We start from the raw sequence: 13,280 nt of genomic DNA, 5'->3' as shown, positions 1-13,280 counted from the left end.
CAGAGGATCCAAGCTCCGACCCACCCACTCAAGAGAAAGTATCTCAGTGCTCATGTTCACCCCGAAGTTGATCTTTCATACAATTTACCACCTGAACCATTTTTGAGTGTTCACTTCCGTGGCATTAAGTACATTCACATTGTTGTGTGACCATAACATATATTTGTATCATCTGCAGAATATTTGTATCATCCCAAGATGAAGCCCTCTACCTAGGCCAATGATCTTCTTCACCAAAAGTTTGCAAAGTCTTCTATAAAACCACGAAGGTGAAACAAACCATATTCAGATTCCTAAAGACCCTATTTGCCATTAAGATACAAGAGCAACAACTACTATGTCTCAGCCTGAAAAAATTTCCAAACATTTCCTAAATAATTAAGCAACTTAATTAGACATATTAGATTGAATTATGCAGGAAAAAACAGAATTCTCAAATCTTTTGCTTCCAAAAGCTACAATTTCAGCCAACTCCTCTTTCATCCCACTTGACATGATTCTTTCCCATTTCCACACCTAAGTTCACAGCCTCAGGTCCTCAGCACTGACTCCAAAGAGAAACACTCAATCATGTAAACATATTTTCACGGAAACTGCCCACAAATGGCCTCAACACTCAAGTCACAGTGGAAAGGAAGCTTTCTTAGTTCTAGAGGTTGGCTACTTGGATTCTTATAAAAAGCAAAGCAAGAATCTCAAACCGGAAATATTTTCTGTATTCACTTGAAACTTTTTATATAACGAACTGTCTAAAAATATAGGAAACTCACCTCAATATTTAAAGTCCATTTAGATTCCCACAGAACAGTACTTTTTATTAATTCTGTCACTATTCTTTTTTGCATCTCAGAATCAACAATGTCTCACCTGGAAGAGAAAAACTAATCTGGAAACTGAATTCCACCTTAAACTGTGTTGTACTCATGGCTGTCAATGGACACTGCTTGCAAAATCTTTGTTTCTTTGCACGTGACTAGTTCACATTTTTCATTACTAACCAAGACCTTCAGGAAGCAGAAACAGGCTCAATAAATATCCAACCATTATTTGTGCTCTAAAGATCACAGCCACTTACTGACAGACTGTGACAAGGCTCCCGAGGGACTGCTACGTGGACCGACGCCTCACACTTGGGAGCCTGCTTACTGGAGAACTCCATCAACCACTGTGAGTGGACTATCTCCCCTAAATTCTATCATATGCTTTTTGAAATAGCCCCTCAATTTGTGTGAATTGCTATCAGTGATGTAGAAACTACTTCTACGTATCAGTGAGGAATCTCCTTTTCCGGAAGGCTAACACATATTGATAATTTATAATGGAAGGGAACCACCTATCACTTTTCCCTCATGAGAAGTCAGATATTGTGGACTCAGATATTATTCCCTCCTCTTTCTGCTCCCATTACCTTTTCCTTAGAACCCTTACCTAAGATTGTGCAAGGAACCAAAGAGTTATAAGATTTCATAGATAAATGTAATCATACCTTGAGAGAACATTCAATTGCTACCACCATTGCTGCAAATAAGTTAATGAGTGTAGGAGCGGATGTACAAAAACATATTTCTCATAAAAAAAAAAAAATCTAACCATGTTCTAAACAAACTTCCCCGTAAGCAGTAAATTTGCTCAAATTTTCAGCTAAGATGTAATTGATTGGACAAAACCAAAACAGAGACAGGTCTATGAACTTTTTGAAAAATTATAATTAGCAATATAATCTATCCATATCATAAGTTTAAAAAATGAAGATCTTATTTTTCCAGAATACTCCGGATTTTACACTGGAAGGTACAGTATAAACAATGCCTTGTCATGTACCAGTGAGACCCCATTAAACATAACCTCCAGTCAAGACACTATTTATGATAAAAGTAGAGAAAAGCCCAGTGGATTACACTCTTCTAATTATCACGGAAGAGTCCATTAGGATTCATTTTGTTCAATTAGAAAATACACGAGGAAGTATCAGAAGCCTGTTTCATATCCAACAAGAGTATCCCAGACGCAGACAGACATGAGACAACTGATTCTGGAAATGAATAAACTCTAATAAAACCCTGTGCACAAAAGAACCAGCAACTCTACCTTTTCCTCAGGACTTGAGTCTCTGAATTAAATGCTGGAAATTAGAAGCACAGGCGAGTGACTGAGATGTAGACCTGCAGGATAACACTCCATGTCAATTATTTTCTTTGTTTAAATTTAAAACAACAAAGTTCCAAAGGATTTTTTTTCAGGCTTTTCCCTCCATCGTGTTTCCTTAAAAGCAATGCAAACCACCTTAATTACAACTGCCAGCCACATACGTCTGTGCGACAACAGGAAACCACAGGGTCATAGCATCTCCCGCTCTAAGACATGCATACTGTTGATTTATTCACAAAGATCCTCAAGGTTTTAAGAACATAACAACTGGCCAGTCCTACCCTGAGAGCAAGGAAAGCCTCGACAGCAAGAAGACTCTAAATCCATTCCATGCTAACCAACAACGGTGGTTTGCCTTAATAAATATCATCCACAAAAGAAACAACTGAAATTAATATTAATATATTCAACTTTATAAAACAATTGGCTTCCTTAAAAATTCAAGGCAACAATCATCTATTTCTTTTATCAAATAAAAACAAATCTCTAAGTTCTGGTCATAACTCACTATAGAACCGAATCATTCTTTTTTTTTTTTTTTTTGCTTGTTTCAGTCAATATATGAAATAGCTACCTTTAAAAAATCAAGATATCTAATTATGCAATCATATTTCTCAGTTTTGCACAGATATAGAACCAATAATCTCAAATCAGAAGAACAAATGCATTTACCTGTGTTCCTGTCTGGTAAGATACAGCAATGCTTCTGCAGAATGCCGGGCAAAACCTGTTTCAGAACAAATAAATAAAAGACATGTGGTTATCATTCAGGTAGAGAAAGGCATCTAATCAACCGTTGCAAGTGTTTTTCTAATAAGGTCGTTTGATGCTGCATAGTCATCACGCCCAGAACGATCTAACAAATTAAACAGTACTGAAAAATTCTGATGACATACATTTTTCATTAAAAAGGTTAATCAGGTAAGTGTACTGATTATATATGCTGCTCCTAGGATGGTAATGCAGTTCTGTTTAATGTATGTTCCTAATGGGTCCTCCAAGTGCCTTGAAAGCTGCACTCAGGGGGCTCCTACACTAAGGCAAATGGCCCACCAATTTTGTGATGGCTTTTAAAATATGAGATGCAATTAGAGCCTGAAAATGAAGCGTGTTGGGGCGGAACCTTGAGTCTATCTTCTAGGATCTAAGTCGAGAAGCCTTTATCACGAATGAGTCACAAGAAAATGTGAAAGAAGAGCCTGTGTTTACCTGCACAGTTTGGTAGTAAAAGGTGCAGAAAATACCTTGATAAGCAAAAGGAAGCTTAAAGTCATGCAAAGGCTTTCCCAAGAGGCTACAGCAACATAAGGCAACCGCAAAGCACAGACGTACACAGAACTTGGGACTGAAGAGATCTCTCTGGGAAATTTATGATTATGCTTTCTCAACTCAGTTAGGGCAAAAGCTGAACTTCTGTCTTAAATCATCCACCGATGAGGCTGCAACCATTCCTCAACGCTCCTCCTTGATTACAAACCCTCAGCATCCTCAGCCAAGAAGCAAGTCATTCAAGTCTCTGAGCAAGTCATTCAGCCAGCGGAGGGGGGCCAGGGGGTGCTGTGACGACCGAGCGCTGCCCTCGACCAGCTCAGGGTCCAGCTGAGCAAACAACAGACTTGAGCCGATATTATCAATGTTCACAGCAGTTTTCCTTTGGAACAATGGCTCCCTTCCCACCCATGCCCTTATGATGCCTTTAAGTTGGGGCAATTCTGCACATGATACAGCCCACAGGTAGGACGAAAACGCATGTGATCATGAGAAAGTTCTGCCAGGTCCTGCAGTTAAAGTCACTTGACCACAAAAGCCTCTCGTGTTCCTTCTGCCTATGAACACCCAGAGGGGAAAGTGCTGGCCTGATTCATCAAAACATTCACCTAATGGGTGTCCCTGTGTGCATCTCTGTCTCAGGGGACAGTTGAAAGCACTGTTGCCAGGCTACTCTTCTTTTTTTTTATTTTATTTTTAAACTTTACAATATTGTATTGGTTTTGCCAAACATCGAAATGAATCTGCCACAGGTATACAGGCTACTCTTCTAAGGAATTACTGCCAACAGATAAGCCACAGAAATGTGCAGAACAGGATGCCAGGGGATCCCTGGTGCCTGTCCTCAGGGCCAAACTGGTATCACTGACTTTTCCCAGGAATACACCTTGAAGAAGTGGACACAGTACCTGCAGATCAGGTCACAGCCTGTAACCTGCCACCACTGCCATGCGACCACAATGCTGTCCCCATGAGAGCTGATGGAGTGACACTGGGGGCTTTGGAGGGGGGTGTGGGGTAAACAGGAGGCACACGTGGGGCAGGCAGGACACTGACTCACACTGTGGAGAGAGGAAGGGGGACGCAGGTGCTAAGGTGGTTGTCTAGTCAGCACTAACTAGCCCAGTACTAACTAGTCCAGCACTACCTAGTCATGCACTAACCAGGATAGCACACCATCCCAGCACTAACTAGCCAAGCAATACCTGAAAGTACTAGTTGTTCAGTCATGTCTGACTTTTTGCGACCCCATGGACTGTGGCCTGCCAGGGACCTCTGTCCATGGAATTCTCCAGGCAAGAATACTGGAGTGGCAAAAATCCCATTCCAGTATTCCATCCCAATGAGGGAATCCCCATGCCCTTCTCCAGGGGATCTTCCTAACCCAGGGACCAAATCTAGGTCTCTGGCATTACAGGCAGATTCTTTACTGTATGAACCACCAGGCAAACCCTCAGTACTCAGTCGTGTCCGACTCTTTGTGACCTCAATGGCTGAGGCACTCCAGGCTTCCCTGTCCATCACCAATTCCGGAGCCTGCTCAAACTCACGTTCATCGAGTCAGTGACGCCATCCAACCGTCTCGTCCTCTGTCATCCCCTTCTCCTCCTGCCTTCAATTTTTCCCAGCATCAGTGTCTTTTCCAATGAGTTAGCTCTTCACATCTGGGGGCCAAAGTACTGGAGTCTCAGCTTCAGAATAAGTCCTTCTGAAGAATATTCAGGACTGATTTTGATTTCCTTTAGGATTGACTGGTTTGATATCCTTATAGTCCAAGGGATTCTCAAGAGTTTTCTTCAACACCACAGTTCAAAAGCATCAATTCTTTAGTGCTCAGCTTTCTTTATGGCCCAACTCTCAGATTTGTACATGACTACAGGAAAAACTACAGCTTTGACTATACGGACCTTTGCTGCCAAAGTAACATCTCTGGTTTTTAATATGCTGCCTAGGTTTGTCACAGCTTTTCTTCCAAGGAGCAAGTGTCTTTTAATTTCATGGCTGCAGTCACCATCTGCAGTGATTTTGGAGTCCCCCAAAATGAAGTCTCTCACTGTTTCCATTGTTTCCCCATCTATTTGTCATGAAGTGATGGGATCAGATACCATGATCTTAGTTTTTTGAATGCTGAGTTTTATTTATTTATTTTTTAATAGTTTTATTTTAGTTTATTTTTAAACTTTACATGAATGCTGAGTTTTAAACCAGCTTTTTCACTCTCCTCTTTCACTTTCATCAAACACCAATACAGTATACTAACACATATATATGGAATTTAGAAAGATGGTAACGATAACCCTGTATGAGAGACAGCAAAAGAGACACAGATGTATAGAACAGTCTTTTGGACTCTATGGGAGAGGGCGAGGGTGGGATGATTTGGGAGAACAGCATTGAAACATGTATAATACCATATGTGAAACAAATCGCCAGTCCAGGTTCGATGTATGATACAGGATGCTCGGGGCTGGTGCACTGGGATGACCCAAAGGGATGGTATGGGGAGGGAGGTGGGAGGGGGGTTCAGGATGGGGAACACGTGTACACCCGTGGTGGATTCATGTTGATGCATGGCAAAACCAATACAATATTGTAAAGTAATTAGCCTCCGATTAAAATAAATAAATTTAAATTAAAAAAAAACTAAAAAAGAAAAGAAAGCTTTTTAGTTCTTCTTTGTTTTCTGCCATAAGGGTGGTATTATCTGCATATCTGAGGCTGTTGATATTTCTCCCAGCAATCTTGATTCCAGATTGTGCTTCATCCAGCCCAGCATTTCACATAATATATTCTGCATATAAGCAAATAAGCAGGGTGACAATATACAGCCTTGACAGACTCCTTTCCCAATTTAGAACCAGTCTGTTGTTCCATGTCCGGTTCTAACTGCTGTTTCTCAAGCTGCATACATGGAGGCAGGTCAGGTGGCCTGGTTTTCCCATCTCTTGAAGAATTTTCCAGTCTGTTGTGATCCACACAGTCAAAGGCTTTAGCATAGTCAGTGAAGCAGAAGTAGATGTTTTCATGGAATTCTCTTGCTTTTTCTATGATCCAACAGATGGTGGCAAGTTGATCTCTGGTTCCCCTGCCTTTTCTAGATCCAGCCTGAACATCTGGAAGTTCTTGTTTCATGTACTGTTGAACCTCACCTGGAAGTTCTCAGTTCATATACTGCTGGTTCACGTACCAGTCCCATAACTTCATGGCAAATAGGGAAGCAATAGAAACAATGACAGTGACTAGGGAAGCCCTAGTCCAGCACCTTCAGCCCAGCACTAACCAACCCACCACTAACTAGGTTAGCACTAACTAGCCAAGAATGACTAGCTCAGCACTAAGCAGCCCAGCACTATCTACCCCAGCACTAAGCAGCCCAGCACTAACTAGGTTAGCACTAACTAGCCAAGCATGACTAGCCCAGCACTAACCACTCCAGCCTATCTAGTCTAGCACTAACCAGCCCAGCACTAACTAGCTAGCTCCACAGCATTCTCCATCGTGTAGCACCAGCTGAGTGCATGGTCAGGGCACTTCCCAGTCTTCAGGGAACCACTGTCCAAAATGGGGGCACCTGGGATGCCCTTCGGTGACCTCTGCACCCTCAGGACTCTGGTCAGAAGTGCCATCTTTTCTCCTTGATGCCCTTTCTCCAGGGGTGAACCCCTGAACTCAGCCTCCGAGGCCCAGCCCCACCCTGCTCCCTAGCCCAGGCAGACCGTGCTCAGCCCAACCTGTGTGTCCGCCTTTGCTCAGAGGTGACCTTGTGACCTGAGGGGTGATTGTGATTGTTATACACACCTTGACCAAGCCTGAAATGTCCACATTAAACATCCACTCCAGGTGTTTCTGGGTGAAGCCAGCTTGACTTGGTGGACTCAGTAAAGCAGGTCACCCTCTCCAGTGCAGGAGCCTCCTCCAATTCCAGAGGACCTGGACTCAAGAGGAGGCGGCAGGAATCTGTGGCCCCCAGGACCAACCATCCTTGTCCTCATGGGGAGTCCAGCTCAGTGGGGAGCTCCCCTGGACACCTTCTACCAGAGCCTCTATTTTTTGGTGGAGGCAAACAGAATGTGACTCTCATTACAAGGTTACCCTGAGGCCTCCCTCTTCCTGGCACTGAGAATCTGAACATGAATCCCTCCCCCTAAATGGAGCTCAGAAGCAGCCTCCGACAGCCATAGTGTGTGATGTGGTCTCCAGGATTTAGAAGAATGCCCACCATGACAGCCTGACTTCAAGCCTCATACCATCATTCAATTCTGAATGTCAAGCACAGGACGTCCTTTATTATCATGTCCTGTGTCTGCAGAGGGGAAGCCGCATGTAGGAGTCCCAAATACACATTCACACACATAAACATGCACACACATGCACTTTGTCTAAGTTACTGTCCCCGTTAAAATTGGAAAAGGACCAAGGGACTGGTCCAGTGTCCAGTGGCCCAGTGGTCAAGACGCTGTGCTTCCACTGCAGGGGGCACGGGTTAGATCCCTGGTCAGGGAACAAGGATCCCACACTCTGAAAGGTACAACCAGAAAAAAAGAAAAAGTAATTGCTGAAAATGACCAGGATTCCATTCTTATCAAAGAGACCATTTAACTTTTTACAGCACATTCATCTGAGCCTAAAAATAGCAGGAATTGGCACAGAATGAGTTTGGACTGACTGTTTCACAGCCCTAGCGTCACATTAGGTTTTTCTACATTTCAGAAACTGTTAGTTGTGGAGGTTAAGAACTAATTAAGAACTTATATTCATAAAAACAGACTTAAAAAGGCATGACAATGTAAGTGATGAGAAGAAACACCATTTCTAACTTTTTAAACGTGCTTCCCTGGTGGCTAACAGATGCTCAAATCTAAGATCCTGTAGCCTGACCACTAGTGGGCTGTCTATCTTGATGTGGGCTCGTCTGGCTCCAAAGAATTCAGTTCAGAGAAGTAAAAGGAACTGGAGGTCACTAACATTTTTAAATGCTCTGGGAGCTTCAAACAGCTCCATTGTGCTTGTGAAACTAATGGTAATTGCTTTCTTTGAAAATCTAGAATGTTCAACATTCGATATTATAAAATAAGTAACTCACGCTTACCTGTCTCCTTCCTGCCCCTTCCTGAGAGTGTGTGAGCTGGAACCCAAGGTTTCCCTCCCAGGACCCCGCCCCATCCACTCTGCTCAGGGGTACCCAACTGGGAACGCAAAGGTCAGGTCTCCCCCTGAACCCGCCTCGCCTCCCAGGCCAGGCCCCTCTGCACTCTGCTGGCTGCAGGTCCCGCCCCGCCTCCCAGCCTCCCCGTCTGCGGGCGTCTCCCCGGCAATCTTCACTGGGCCCTGGATGGACACCCCATAAGCCTCCTCCTCCTGGGACTTCAGAGCCCCATCACTGCCTCCGTGCCGTCACCCCAAACGCCCAGCGGGGACTCAGAATCAGCATGACAGGCCCTTCCCAACCACACCTGCACCTGCAGACCTCAAGTGTCTGCACACCGCCTCCACCTGTTCAGTGAGAACACAGGCCCCCCACTCCACTGCTGGGTCCACGGCTGCATCCCGGCCCCAGAGCTGCGGGTGGCACATGGGGTGGGGGTCCTGAATCTGTTGAAATGATTACAGATTAACACACACAAAAGTGAGTCTTAAGTATTTTTGTAGATCCTACGGCCTTTTAACAAATAAAAGCTCCTTGTTAGACAGAGAGGAGGGACCTGGGTGTCTGAGACGTGGGCTTCTTGACACCCGGTGGCTGGGGGTGACCTCCGTGGTCCCTGCACGACCCTCCCTGAGATGAACCCCAAGGGCTATGTGTAAGAGGCAGGAACAGGGACCAAGAACACATGAGGGTTAAACGTGAGGTCACCACAATCCAACGGTGGGGCTGTGTGCCTGCCCCTCGCCATCTGAGTAAGCCCCTGAGGTTATGTGAGGCCCCTTGTGTTGCCCCAGTTCAAAGGTGCTGAACCTGAGGGTCCAAGGGCTGAGGGAGGCTGAGCTCAGGCCCCACTGATGGTGCCGCATACGCCTGCCAGGGAGCTGAGCTCAGTGTTTGATTCCCCCTCGAAGCCCATGATCAGCTCACTCGCAGAATCTCAATAACACACAAAGTACAGTTGCTGCTGAGTAACAGAGAGTCCCTGCATATCCCACTCACTTGTCTGTCAGGACTGGGGCACACAAAGAGCCCTCACCACTCAGGCTAGGCTGCTGAGGCCCCGGGGATGGAAGCCCAGGGTGCCAGCATAAGGCGAGCTGTTTCCATGGCACCTTGAGGGCACAGAGCTCAGTCCCTCAGCTGCCTCTGCATTGGGGAGGGCAGCCCACTTGGGCTAGTGGTCAGGGGGTGAGAACCACCCTGACCACGGCCTCACCTTGACTTCTGCTGCACCTTCAAAACTTCTGTCGGATCATGGGAACCCAGACCCTCCTGGGAGGCTGGAACCTTCCCTGGCTTCGTCAGCTGCCCCAGACAAGGGTGAAGCGGCCAGCAGGGCAGCCCTGGGCCAAAGGGAGGGAGATCCTGAGGGAGGCAGGTGCCCCAGAGGTGGCTAGCGCCTGGCACAGGGTAGGCTCCCTCACCGTCCGGAGCAGGCAGAGTAGCCCCCAGGGTCACAGACACAGACCACAGGGCCCTGGGCTCCATCAGGAAACCATAGCCTCCTCCAGCAGGACTGGCCTCCACTCAGGAGGGCTGTGGTCCTCAGGCTCCAGGCAACCCTGCGGGGCCCCTGGGGCTAGCTTTACCTCTATCCTCTCCTTTCACAACACATCTTTCCTACTTTTCTACTGTTGACAAAGATGCATACTGGTCCCATCTATTTAATCAAATGCAATTAAATTTATTTTCAGCATAAAAAAAAATTCAAGTGCACAGACCATGTGTAACTGAGATAAATTACAAATGCACATTCATTTAATCAACGGCCTTGGCCGGGTCAAGAGGCACGAAACCATCTTTCAGGACTGTTCCAGATGGAGATAAACACTGTGTGGTCGGGTTCTTCAGGGAAGCAGACCAGCTGGGTAACAGGAGGTACACACAGTGTCAGTATGCGATATGATGTATGTCTACCAGCTTCTGCAATCCCGTGGCTGAGTCCTCATAATAAACCCACTGTTCTGCTTTGAATGACACAGCATGAACATGATGACAAGGCTCTGAGTTCCTGCTCTTGGTACTTTGGGTTCATTTCTCGACCGTACGGCAGTTCTATTCTTAATTTTTATTGCAGTATAGTTGCTTCACAACATTGTGTTAGCTTCTACTGCACAGCAAAATCAGTCAGTCATATGTATATATATGTCCCCTTCCCTTTTGGGTTTCCCTCCCATTTAAGGCTTTCCAGGTGGTGCTAGTGGTAAAGAATCCACCTGCCAATGCAGAACACGCAGAACAGCAGGTTCTATCCCTGGGTCAGGAAGATGCCCTGGAGGAGGAAATGACAATCCACTCCAGTATTCTTGCCTGGGAAACTCCATGGACAGAGGAGCCTGGTGGACTCTAGTCCGTAGAGTCATGAAGAGTTGGACATGACTGAGCACACACGCATACCCATTTATAAAGGTCCTTATTTGCAACAGAGACACCAACTGAGAGAACTGCAAGGACAGCGAGGGGCTAAGGCAGGGTAGAGGGAGCCAGGAGACTGGGACTGACATACAGGCGGCTGACACCACGCACAGAGCAGACGGAGAGGAGAACGCCGTACAGCACAGGGAGCTCTGTCTGTGCTCTGGGGAGGTCTGATTCTCCATCTGATCCCACAGCGGCTGCGCCGGCTGACCCTCCCACACCAGTGCACGAGGGTCCCCTGCTCCACGTCCGCAGCAGCACCCGCCGGGCTCCGGTTTTCTGACAGGGGCCTCCTCTCTCAAATGCTTGTGGATGCCCTGTCACATGATGGCGCCACCACGGCCAGCTCAGAGTTTCAGAAGGTCCCCCCAACCCCCAGTCTGGCCCCTAGCAGAACCGCTGGGATTCTTCCTGTCCTTCCCCAGCTCTGAGGTTGACCGTGGGCGTGATGCTCCTTGTACCAGGATGTGTTTCATGACTCCCTCTGTGAAAGGTCCCTCTGTCCCACATCCAGTTCCATCTCGGGGAGCCTCCTCTGCCTCATTCTTTTAGCCCAGGGATTAACTGAGTTAGAATAAAACTCCCTCTGGAATCCTAGATGGGAGTTGTTCAGACAGCACCTCTATCCATATGAAAACTGAAACATTAAAATAATAAACTTCAGTTTTTTAACACATGAGCAAGCCAGTTTTCATCAGTATGGACCCTGGAAGCCCCCAGGTATATTTTGGGTTTACTGAGGAAAAACTGACCAATTAGATCATAATATGTTTAAAGCATAAACATGATGAGTTGATACACGTGTACAATGTGAGATGATCACCATCAAGTTCATGAACACATCCCTCAGCTCACAGAGGTGACGCTTGCATTTGTGTGCCTGTGAATGTGTTGATAACGTACAGGACCTACTCTCAGCATCTTTAAAGGACACAACACAAAACTGCTAACTGCAGTCACTATGCTGTACGTACAGCTGGAAGTTTCTGCCCTCTGATCAAGGTCTCACATCACCCCTTCCCCAGCCTCAGGTAATCATCATCAGGTAAGCTGCGACTATTCTACTCTCAGCTTCTATGACATAAGCATATGTGTGTGTTTGTTTCTACGTAAAACTTGTTGTACCACACAGTATTTATCTCTGTCTGGCTTATTTCACTTAGAAAAGCATCTACCAGGATCATCCACGTCATCAAAAATGGCAGGACATCCCCAATCTCACATCTTCCTTATCCATTCATCTGTGTTCCAACACTTAAGACTACTTCTACGTCTTGGTTCCTGTGACTAAAGCAATGAGCATGCAGAGAAGATCCCTCCTTCAAGCTACTGATGTCATTTCCTTTGGATGCATACCCAGAACAGGGCGGCTGGACCATATGGTGGTTCTATATTTAATTTTTTGAGGAACCTCCATACTGGATGTACGAATTTATATTTTCACCAACAGCGTACCAGAGTTTCCTTTTCTCCAACAAATGAACTGATTAAAAAATAAGCAAAAAAACAGACATTTTTCCAAAGAAGACATGCAGGTGGCCAAGGGCACATGACCAGATGCTCAACACTGCGAATCAGGGCAACACAAACCACACCACAATGTAGTGTCACCTCACACCTGTCAGAATGGCCATCAGCAAAAAGACAAGAAGAAACTAGTATTATCGAGGACGTGGAGAAACACAGCCCTTCAAGCCACCATCAGCCAGCACACCATCCACCAGGGACTCCATGCACCTTCAGTAACAAGATTAAGAGTGGATCCTGAGCCCAGTTAATAACAACTATCCACTGAAGGCTCCAGAATTAAAAGATGAGACTCCTCCCCTCCACCCTCCAACTACAAATCCTAGCATGTTTTCCTGGAAACGCAGGCTCCCTCTCACTGCCCAGCAGCTTCGAGAGCCTCGCAAGCCACCACCTTATCTGCCCCCCCGACCCCCCAGCCTACCTCTGTCCCTCTTCCAGGAAGTGCAGAGCCAGCCTCAGGGGCTCCAGAACTTCATGACCCCAACGAGAGGTCCCTTGACCTCTGTGACATCAGAGGTGCATCCCACGTGCCTGACTCTGCACCACCAATGTGTCCTCAACTCCACATTCTCCTAAAAGGATCTGTATCCACTGATTTCCCATCTCTGCCCACAAATTCAATCTGCCCTCACCGCTGAGTTTTTTACAGGAGCGTTTAAACATACTCAGGTCTCTCCATCATTAAAAATGAGATTGACTGCCAGCATGACAGTACAAAAACCCCACTCCCTGCTCCCAGGGAAGATGGTGAAGATTAAAGCAAAAAAAA

General features: G+C 46.0%; 1 protein-coding gene across 4 annotated transcripts in view; it reads right to left on the bottom strand.

The window, feature by feature from the left end:
* The window catches only part of DLGAP2 (DLG associated protein 2), a 645,672-nt gene that overhangs the window by 452,156 nt on the left and 180,236 nt on the right, over positions 1 to 13,280 (bottom strand). For all 4 annotated transcript variants that reach the window (XM_070781742.1, XM_070781741.1, XM_070781744.1 and 1 more), the window contains one exon: positions 2,821 to 2,875. In XM_070781742.1, the coding sequence (XP_070637843.1) occupies positions 2,821 to 2,875 (55 nt within the window). The remainder of the gene's footprint in view (positions 1 to 2,820; positions 2,876 to 13,280) is intronic.

The sequence above is a fragment of the Bos indicus genome, chromosome 27 (genome assembly GCF_029378745.1).
Source record: "Bos indicus isolate NIAB-ARS_2022 breed Sahiwal x Tharparkar chromosome 27, NIAB-ARS_B.indTharparkar_mat_pri_1.0, whole genome shotgun sequence".
Classification (NCBI taxonomy): domain Eukaryota; kingdom Metazoa; phylum Chordata; class Mammalia; order Artiodactyla; family Bovidae; genus Bos; species Bos indicus.
Note: the sequence above shows the minus strand (reverse complement) of the source record. Positions and strands in the feature narration are given on the sequence as shown.